We start from the raw sequence: 11,061 nt of genomic DNA, 5'->3' as shown, positions 1-11,061 counted from the left end.
ATAAACTCAGTTATGAATGCGATACCAACAAATTGTATTGTTAAACGAGGTAAGGCTAGCTGCTAACTCTTTTGGATCCGATCTCGCGTAACTCAACAAAACGCTGGTTTAAGGGAATATGGCCGCTCCAGGAACCGAAGCGTTTTCGTGCTCTGAGTTCTTTAAACGCGAAGTAAGCGTTGAGAGCACAGCAAGTTTACCAACCGTCTCCTGATGCCTCGCGATAGCGCACCCGCAAGCGACTGCGCCCATCGAACGGTGCGGTCCCCCCCTCCCTCCCCTGGCGTCCCTTCGTACTCCTTACGAAAGACGGGCGGGGCGTTTCCTCTCTGTTTGATGAGCAATCGACGACAGGCCCGCACGTGGGAAGATGTTATCTCATGCGCTCTCCGCGTGACGGAGACAGACGGCCGGCTAGTTTAATCTCATCTTCAGCCATGTTTGTCGCCAGCGCTCGCGAGCTTTTACCTGCGGCTAGAATGCGCGTGGTGATTTTATAAATTTGGACTTTATACGGAAAATTACGGCGACGGCGAAAATCCCCCGAGAGTGTCCATATCATTGCTATCACAATAAAAATTTAAAAAAGAATTGAGGAGCCATTTAACTCTGTGAAGTGGATGATAAGCGAAGCTGTTTCACGCATGGCACAGAGGTGACATGGTGGAGGACAGTTTTGTATGTAAGGCCAGGTTGTTAACGGCCAGGCTGTTAATAATAATGCGAAAGCCTTACATGCTTTATGAAACACGAAAATTGACCGTTGGCGGCGTCAGTCGATTGATGCAAAAGATAATCATCATGTGATGGCGTCATCACCACGTCATAGATCGTCAAAACTTGTGACGTCATCATGGCGTCATATATCGTGACGTCATGTGATGACGTCATCACGACATCGTCGCTTTACACTGCTTCCGTGATCGGTGCGCTGATCATGGAGCTAGCGCAAAACCAAGTGAGGTGCAGAAAGCTTGCAGAGAGGGAGGGTGAAGATCTACCCGTCGATCGAGAAGAAAAAGAACCTGGCTTTCACCTTGGAGTTTTCTTAGGGGAATGCATTGGAACAGTGTGGCTCTTTGGCATTGAGGCACTGCTGTACATTGCGGCGTTTGTCTACCACGTCTGCTGATAACCACATAGATGTATTTAGAGTGTTATTTCATAAAATGCAATTTTATTGATCCGGTATTCTGTTTATTTGTTAGTGTCGAAAATAATCGCCGAAGATGTTAATCGAGAACACTCAACTGCATGAGCCCTTATTTTTTCATCAGCGAGTGAAGTATGGAGTTCTCCTGAGATGATTTTTTCCATGAGATTTTCAATGAATCTAAATATTTCTAGCCTTCATAAGAGCCCCATAATAATATTCAGGGGCTTGAATGTTAATGCAATATGCTTCTGTAGTGCACTTCAGGATGTAAAATTTGCTGCTCCAGAGTGCTCCCAGATGCAAAATCATCTGCTCCAGACTGCTCCAAGATGAAAATTCTTGCTGCTCCATAGTGCTCCAAAACGGAAATTTTGCTGCTCCAAAAATTGCTCCAAATCAGAACTCCTCGGTAACATCACTGACAATGGAATTACTTTCGCAGCTCTCCAGTCATGTGGCATCCATGAATTTCTAATTGAGAGATTAATAATTTCAAGCAGGCCCAGGGGGTAAATCTTATGTAGCATTTCTAATAATAATATGTGGTGTTTGATGTCTCAAAACCACAATATGATTTATGAGGCGCACTGTAGTGGAGGGCTCTGGAAATTTTGACCATCTGGTGTTCTTTAGCGTGCACTGACATTGCACAGTACACGGGCCTCTGGCATTTCGCCTCCATCGAAATGCGACCGCTGCAATTGGGATTGAACCCGTGACCTCCAGGTCAGCAGCCGAGCACCGTAATTGCTATACCGCTGCGGTGGACTTATGTACCTTTTTATAACTGATGTAGTCATACTATCAGGACCTGGCCTAGAATCGGGCAGCGTTCTTACTATATACATGTGCTAGTTCTGCAACTGTGACCTCCTCAAAATCGTCATCTCGATCAGGAGACTGGGAGTGGTATGAAAGAATTGTCGTAAGGCGGCTTTCTAGTCCTTTTGCTGTATCTTCGAGAAAGCTCTCCAATTCACTTGGTGTTGAAGCCACAGATCCCATCCACTTTTGTCAGCACAGGAAAAACATTCTTGGTTCTCACGAATTGAAATAGTGTTTTTTTATTGGCAGTCTTCGAAAAAAATTTAAAAAGTTGGCTGCCATCTTTGCATTGGCAGCGGCTCTCTTAAAAATAGCAGCCGCATATTTATTATCACCTCAATTATGAGGGCACTGGTTCAAATGTAATTTTTTCCATGCAGCCTTTCCCGTCCGCATTCCACCGAGGGTTAATGGAATCACTTTTAGAGACTTGTGTGGTAAATTTAGAGTTATTTAACGAGTATTTTGGGATATAGCTTTAATCTGATGGCATCTGGTCCCCTACCATCTGTACAGTTAGCATAGGCGTGTGCATGAGGAGGCAGCGGGTGCCCCCCCTTCTTCCCCCGATCATGTTTCAGGGGAGGAGGAGCAAAGTCTGCCCCATATGTTTCAAACAGAGGGGCCAGTCCCATCATTGTTGAAAGAGCAGGGTTATGGCTACACAGTTTTTTGACGATAGTGGCAGCGGAAGACCCTGATGTGTCAAAAACTCCTTACTTCCCCTCTTTACTTCGGGACAGCTACGGACCAAAGGCCATTGTGAGAAGCACAGAATCGCTTCATTTGACTATGTCCTTCAGACTCAACCAAGGGAGGGAGGGTGGTGAATCTTTGCCATGCGGAATCTTGTGCCTGTTATACAAAGCCGCACGTTTTAATTTTTGAAATGTACTGAAATTTACATGCATAACCGATGGTCCAGCCTCAGAAGTTAACGTGCATACAACCTCAGACAAATGTGATCGCTGCTTGTGTCAGAAGTAATGCCAGAACACGTTGAGATAGATAGATTAAAACTGTAAAAAGTGAGGTCGGGCGCACCTCGGCGCAAACCGGTGCATTTATTGCTGAATTTAAGCGCAGATACATTCACGCTCAAAAGTGCTAAAGGGGAAGCAAACAACAAACTACAGTCAAACCTCGTTCAATACGTAGTTGGCTGGGAATGACGTTTGGGTACGCACTAAGCGATGTACGAATTAACCGTCATTGCTGGTTTAGCGGCTACTTACCAGCCAGAAAAGAACGCCACGATCCCCACAAACACACTCTCACATGCACACAGGCACGCAAGCTTTATTCACGTGCAGGCAGCAAAAAAATCTGTTATTTTCACTTGCCGCCATGGTGGCTTCGCCGCGACGACGGCATCTTCGAAGTCAGCAAGTCCAGCAGCCAGTTTGTCAATTAGGCCTCGCATCACTGCCGCAGCACACGCCGCATCGGATATTGAAGGGCCGTCGTCCGCTTTGACATCGCTGTCCTCTTCGCTTTCGCGTGTAGCTGGGCGAGGTACGACGGCAGCAACAATGTCGCTGTCTGGAAAGTCCAGGGAGGTAGTCACGTCGCCGTCGACATCTAGGAAAATGCCGTAGTTCACCTCCTCATCTGCAGCACCTTGCCGCTCGCAGTCCTAGGTGTCTTCACCGTCTGTGTCATCGTCGCGTTCAAGCATCTTGAATTGCGCTCGTGCGAAGCAATTCTGTATTGTTGCCGGCTAGGTCTGCCTACATGAGTGCATGAGTAGGTGTATAACACCCAGTAGGTCTATCGTGTACGTTTTGCCGCTATCCATAGCGAGCAACATCCTCCGTAGCAGATTTTTGCGGTATGTCTGCTTCAATGAGCGGATGATGCCCTGATCGATCAAGGGGCTGGGCGAGCGCTGTCGTGTTAGGGCGCAAAAAGAGCAGCTTAATTGCCGTCAGGTTGTCCAAATCGACATGCGCCGACGCATTGTCGAGAATGATCAGGATATTCCTTTTCTTGGCAGCAAAACGGCAGTCCAGCCGGCGCACGTGTTCTTCAAACAGCTGAGCCGTTGTCTACACCGTTTTGTTGTGCTTGTAAATGACATCGGATGGCAGGCGAGCACCTTTGTAGCACCGCCAGTTTCCGTATCTGCCGATCACCGTCAGTGGCAGCTTCTCACTACCGGTCATGTTCATGCCGAAAGTGACCGATATCCGATTTTTTGCATGTTTCCCGCCAGTGCAATTTTCATTCTTAAGTACCAATGTCCTGTTCGGAAGCAGACAGTAGAAAACTTCCGACTCATCAAAATTGAAAATGTCGGCAGCATCGTAGGCTGCCAAGGCTTCCTGCAGTTCGTTGTTCTGCCTCTCATCAGCACCTTCTTTGTCTACTGTAGCAGCCTCACCGCAATCGGCTTTCCCCACTATGCTATAGCGGCCTTTAAATCGCGACAACCAGCCGTTGCTGCAGGCAAAACCAGCGCAATTCAGCTGAGCTGCCGTGCGCCGTAGAGGTTATTTAATATATACTTTACGGTTTCCTCTTTGGTCTTTGTTGCTTATCCGTTGTCCTTGATTAGACTCTGGAAAACTATTTCCTCTTTTATTTTATTAGCTGCTATTTTGTATGGAAGAGAAAATGTTTTTTTTTTCCTGTTTGCTGCAATATTCTTTCCAGGATTAACTCTTGGCATCATCAAATTCTTTCTGATATTGTTTGGGCCTTTCTTCATACATTTTTTTTTAAAATCATCCCTTAACTCATGAGTGCATCTTTGATATCGCCTGCGCAAGGCCATTACACTTTTCCTTTGAAGTTCTAACTCCGGATTCCACCGTGGTTTCTGCTTCTGGTCTTCATTTTTAACATTCTTTGAAAATTTCTTTTTTAAATCTTCAATTTGTTTATATAATTGATTAACTATGTTTTCTAGTTGGTTCTTATTTTCTGTTTCTCTTTGTGCCGTAGCTTTAACCCATCGATCTTTTCGTAATTCATCTAATACTTTCTTTTTGCCCATTTTGGTTTGTTGTTTCTCTTTCCTTTGGGTGACTTCAAAAAATTCCACTTTTTATACCGATGGTCGCTGCGACTTTCGTCTTTTATTGCATCCCAGTTCTTGATCTGCCTAAATAATGGGATTGAGCAAAGTGATGTCTGTCTAACTCCTCCCGTTCACAGTTTGAAAGGTTGGCAGTGATTGCGGATTATTTATTACGTTTAGATCGTTCCGGTTTATAAATTCTGATAAACCTAGGCCTCTCTTAACTGTTGATTCCCCACCCCATGATATATTTTGTAATTGATATACATTATACATTCGTTTTGCGTTGTAATTGAACAATCAGAGGTCCCAAAGTAAGAACTGTCAGGGGGACCTCCTAACAAAAATTTAACAGAGGATTAGTTCAACAATCAGCAAACAGTGGCGAAATTGCAGAAAAATACAGAAAAAAAGAGTGCGAGAAAAAAAAGTATGGCAACATAAGTAATAATGACAATTTGATTCAAACAAAGAAATAAAAGAAAAACAATAAAGTCACAAATTGTTTAACAATTCAATTTTAAGACGTTTACAAAATGCGTGCATTGTGCATGATTTCAAATCAAAAGGTATCTTGTTCCACAGTGTTACACATGAAAATCTTGTCGTCATTCGACCATAGTTTGTACGTACTTTAGGTAAAAGTAGATTACGGTTAGTTGAAAACCTTGTGTTGTTGGTATTAACAAGAGCAAAATCAGAAAAACTAGAAATGTATAATTCATGATTTAAAACACCAAACATGATTATTAGGATTTTGTGGCTAACAAGTTTACACAAAGGCAAAATGCTTAGGCTGCGAAAAATGGGGGCTGATGGTGATGAAAATGGGTTGAAAGTGATAAGTCTTAAAGCTTGCTTTTGTAATCGTTCAAGATGACCTATATGCGACCAATACGTGTTTCCCCATGATGATAGGCAGTACGACAGATGGCTGTGAATAAATGCGTAATATAAAGAAAGAAGGATTTCGGTTGAAAAGTAAGGCCGTGTTTTGATAATCACATGAATACCAAAAGACACTTTTTGAGTTAAGGACTGAGCATGCTCACTGAATTTCATATGTTTATCTAATATTACTCCAAGAAATTGAAATCTCCTATGAGCAGTACATTGTCGGTTGGTGTACAATTGTTTAGACATTCTTCAATTTCCAGCAACAAAGCTGATATATCGGACTGTGGTGCAAAATAACAGTTTGTTGTTGTTAATTCTACATTAGTCCATGTTAATTTAACGGTGATTATTGTTTGTGTTATTTTCAGGGGAAATATTGCGAATGTTTCGTTATGTATTATCATTGCAGTTTCTGGATTATCATTTTCTTGAATAATTCTAGTTTTTAATGGAAAACCTATTACAGTAAAACCCCGTTAATTCGGATTTCACGGGACCGGAGAAAATGTCCGAATTAACCGAATGTCGAATTAACGAGGTTTCGACAATAATGATTAAAAAAATGCCTAAAATATCAACATACCTTTACTTCGTGAAATAACTCGTTATTGTTGTTTGTTGCGCGCGAGAAATTTGCGCGGAAAGCACAATTTTCCGGAGTTCATGTAGGTAGTGCAGTCCGCGCATACTGTCGGGGGAAACGACACAGATGTCCTCCAAAACTTTAAGGGCGTCATTGGCTTCTTTAGCAGTGCGGCGCGGCACTTCACACGCATCCATGAGGGATGCAGTTTCACAATCAGAGTCGGGGTCTTCGTCGCCGAGTACATTAAGAATTTCATCGTCGCTGAGGCGACCGGCAACGGCAACGTCACGGTCGATTTGGATGTATTCGTCCAACGGGACGTCCGGAGGCAGGAGTCTGTCGAAGCGACTGTCATCTTCTTCGGTGTTTTCGTTAACATCCGCATCCCCGGCTTCCAAAGAATCACCGTCACGGACAAAGCCGCTGTGTCGGAAGCAGTTCGCAATTACTGCGGGCGGTGTGTTGCTCCACACATGCGCCAACATGTGCACTGCACTGAGCAGAGTCACGTCGTATTTTTTTTTTGCCTCCATACAGAGCAACATACGCTCAAGCACTTGTTTTCTGTATCGGCTTTTTACATGCTGGATAATTCCCTGATCCAGAGGCTGCAGAGAAGCCGTTGCGTTAGGAGGTAGAAAGAGCAGCTGTATGTTTGTCAGCCCCGACACATTGTTGTGCGCACTGCAGTTTTATCTATAACCATTAGCGCTTTGCGCGATTTTGCAAAAAAGCGGCGGTCCAGTTCCCGCAGCCAGGCCTGGAATATCTCTGAAGTCATCCACGCCTTTCGATTGGAGCGATAGTCCACGGGAAGCTTCTTAATGCTTTTGAAGCATCTTGGCTTTTCTGCTTTGCCGATTATCAACAGCGGTAGCCACTCCGTGCCAGTCATGTTGGCAGCCAGCAAAACAGTTATTCTGTCCTTGCTTCGTTTACCGCCAACGCAAGGGTCCCCCTTAAACGTGATGGTTTTATCCGGCAGGGCTTTGTAGAAGAGGGCCGTCTCATCTGCGTTGAAAATGTCACAGGGATCATAATCAGCTAGGCGCGCGGGTAATCCGGCCCTCCAATCTTCGACAACGCCTTCATTCACAGCCCCTTTCTCGCCGCACACGTTTCGGAAGACCAGACCGTGTCTTTTCTTAAAACGGTCAATCCAGCCTTCCGATGCTTTAAAGTCTTCGATGCTGAGCTTCAGCGCGTACTTTTCGGCCTGCGCACAGATAAGGGGGCCACTCAAAGGCAGCTGTGCGGCGCGCGAATCGGCAATCCATCTTAACAACGCTTCTTCGAGTTTCGGGTGCGCTGCCGTTCTCAGTCTCTTCCTGTTGTCAGCGAACCTGTCGCTGTCGTACGCCTGAAGAATCTGCGCTTCATTCTTCACGTACGTGCTGAGCGTTTTTCTCTTCACGTTGAATTTATTCATTATTACCTGCCGAGGCACCCCGGCCTTCACGGCTTTCAAGATTTCTACCTTCGCTGTCAAATCCTTCGCCTCATACTTCGACCGCTTCGGTGGGGCACGAGAGCACATGGTGGCGCGGCTCCCGCGGCGCGGCAACGAAGCGACGGGTACACGCACGATGTCAAGAAAAAACAAAGTGTAAACGAAAAAAAAGAAAACCACGAACAAAATCTAACACACACAAAAAAATCACAGCATATCCACGGGGTGAATGATGATGAGTGGGGTGAAGCTACGGAGGGAATCATCTGTAAACCGTGAAACTCTTCCGTGAAATGCGCCCAGTACATAATATAAAGAGTGTGAAACATCGTGTATATATTAAACATCAAACTTTTATTGTACTGTTGGTTTACGTGGTCCCTTCATTATCACTTGTGATCAGTGAAATGCAAGGAAGAAGTCCGCTCCCGAGCGAAAGAGCGCCAAGAGCGACCGCATTCCCCGCTCGCCCTGTGCGAATTAAAGGCAAGGCTAGAGGGAAGACAGGACGCGCGTTCCACGACGCGAGGTCGGTAGCATGCCCAACGAAAGTCAACGGAACGCGATCGTGCAAGTGCTCCGGCTTCGCATCGCCTCATGGTTCTATTTAGCGTCCCAAAACCAAATATATTGCTCAAGGTGTGCCTTGCGTTTTTCGTAGAAATAATTTCTTTATCATGTACATTAAGACGAAAAGTTGAAAGCTCACTAGAGTGTATCGCCCGCAAAGTATGTCTTTTAGTGTGATTTAACTCTCGTACGGCAGGGTCCTCGCGCCGTTGCCGGTCCACCTCGCCCGTTGACGATCGGGCGAGGTGGCTACATACAACTACTACTACTACACTTTAAGAAAAACATCTGGCGTTCTTTCGTTCTGCTTTTACAAAACATCTGGCGTCTTTCGTTGGTTTATTTCATCAATCAACGGCGTTTTGAACAAAATTTTTATTGTTTAATCACGCACAGGAGAAATCTCACCAGGCACTACCTTGGAGGTAAACAATGGCTGCTAATGGGAATGAGAGACAGAAGAAGTCGGCTTTTAGCTAACACTTACACTTCTACTTCTACTAACGTTTCCTACTGGAACATGCCAATGGCTGCTAATGGGGAATGAGAGACAGAAGAATTCGGCTTTTAGTTAACGCGCACGCTGCGAATTTTTTATTGTTCAACAACGCACAGGAGAAATCTCCCACCGGCACCACCTTGGAGGTCAAAGCGTAAGACTTGTTACGGACTACTACGACGATGACGACTACGAGGGACGAACGGGTGCCGCCTTAAGGAGCTTCGCCCCTAAAAAAGTTCCGCCGTCCTCGTGCACGCACCTGACGTAAAGCGATAAGCACGATAAAAACGACAACGAAAAAAAAAAAACTACACAACTCCGCAGTCACCCACCGCACAAGCGCACAAGCAAACGACAATGTCGGAAATGGCGGACAGGGCAATACGTACAAAGAAAAAAGTACGGGCGAGGTCTTGGTACGGGTTGCTAGCATAGACCTGATGCAGAGGTAGTGTCAAGCGCATCACAGCCGCCATGTTTTTCCTTTTTTTTTTTTAACGCGCACCGCAGAATAAACATGGCGGCCTTGACGTATTTCCGGTCTTTCGGCACTTCCAGCACATGCAAGCATGGCCTTTGGGATTGGCGCACGCTAATCGGATATGCCATCGCTTGCGGTGCTATTTGAACATCCCCTAGAGCCACCCGATCTCATATGCCTTACGTGCCTCTGAGCTCCGCGAATTGTCCGAATTAACCGAAGTGCGACCAAATACGTCCGAATTAACGGGAGTTTTGTGCCATAGGGTTATGTACATGTTTGACGGGACCAGACGGTGCGTCCGAATTAACCGAATTTACGAATTAACGGGGGTCGAATTAACGAGGTTTGTACTTTATTTTTCAGATGATATGGTTCCTGTACAAAGGAACATCTTGGTTATATTCTAAATGCATGTTATTGATGTTCTTTGTGGCTTGGAATGAGCGACCTAAATTTATCTGGAAGATTCCTAGTGAGTCTGTTCCATCCATCTTTGATGTTTTCTTTTGATGCTGTCGGTTAGTGCATTTCAGTTGGATGTTTTAACTGAGAGAGTTCTAGAGATGTTACAGGGTTGTCTTACTCGGATCCTATTTTGCTTCGTTTGCTCTGATCTCGTTCCTTGAATGAGAAGTTAGAGGTTAGCTATGAGCTGCTTAGTCCTGCTCGACTGTGCCTACCTGAATACTGGGCACTCGAGGCTTAGGAACGAGTGTTCTCGGTTCGCTCGAGGGAAGTCTTTTTCGCATGCGCTGCAGTTCTTGTGTTGGCTCTTGCACTGTCTGAAGTGCCCCTCCACAGTCAGTGTATCTTGAGGCTTCTTGGCAGAATTTTTCCATGTGCCCGTGCTGTGCGCAGTTCTTGCACCGGGGGATGAATGTGTTGTCAAAGAAGCGACAGCGGGTCCATTTGAGATGTAGCCGCGTCCTTCCCCTCGGAGCTTCATAGGCTTGCTTTGTTATCTCCAAGCATGCGGTCTTCCCCTCCCTTCCTTTCCAGGACTTTGTCGATGTAAAGTCATCCGCCGTGCAATGCAGGTCGTTTTGGGTGACTAAGCGAGCCGGGATTTCCTCGTCTGCCATGTCAACACTGATCCCGACTGTTTTGATCTGTGGGAGCCTTTTCCTCCCCTGTGTCACCTCGATCGTGCACCTTGTGGCTTCATAGGTTTCAAGTTCCCTCTGGAGGGATGAGATTGCCTCCTTTGAAGTAGATGTTATCACGGCTCCATCTCGGGAGGGTCTCATTTCTACCTCCCCCAGTCCGAGGGAACATGGGTCGATGTTTTTGCTGATTAGCATGGATAGTTCCTCCTTACCATGTGTGATGATGGCAAGGAGGCAACTATGATGGCTTCCTTAGGTTTGGGTGAGCTAGGCCGCCTGTCTAGCTCCTATGGAGTCGAGTTTCGCACCACTTCAGCCATACTCGGACTGTGATTGCTTCCCATTTTCATGGTTTCGCGGGTTGTGCACAGCTCTCCTTGGAGGCCCTCAACCTGATGGGTAGCCTCAAGGATGAGAAATTTTATTTTGGCGACCTCATTTATTATTAGGTCTATCTGGGCTA

At 45.7% G+C, this 11,061-nt stretch overlaps 1 protein-coding gene across 1 annotated transcript; it reads right to left on the bottom strand.

Annotated features, from left to right (window-relative positions):
• Positions 1 to 7,144: 7,144 nt before the first annotated feature.
• Positions 7,145 to 8,134, bottom strand: LOC125758308 (tigger transposable element-derived protein 4-like). The gene has a single exon (XM_049415349.1). The coding sequence runs from the start codon at positions 8,021 to 8,023 to the stop codon at positions 7,145 to 7,147; it is 879 nt and encodes a 292-aa protein (XP_049271306.1). The 5' UTR covers positions 8,024 to 8,134.
• Positions 8,135 to 11,061: the final 2,927 nt, after the last annotated feature.

This window comes from Rhipicephalus sanguineus, chromosome 4, assembly GCF_013339695.2.
Source record: "Rhipicephalus sanguineus isolate Rsan-2018 chromosome 4, BIME_Rsan_1.4, whole genome shotgun sequence".
NCBI classification, from domain to species: Eukaryota; Metazoa; Arthropoda; class Arachnida; order Ixodida; family Ixodidae; genus Rhipicephalus; species Rhipicephalus sanguineus.
The sequence above is the reverse complement of the archived record's forward strand: the minus strand, read 5'-3'. Positions and strand labels throughout refer to the sequence as shown.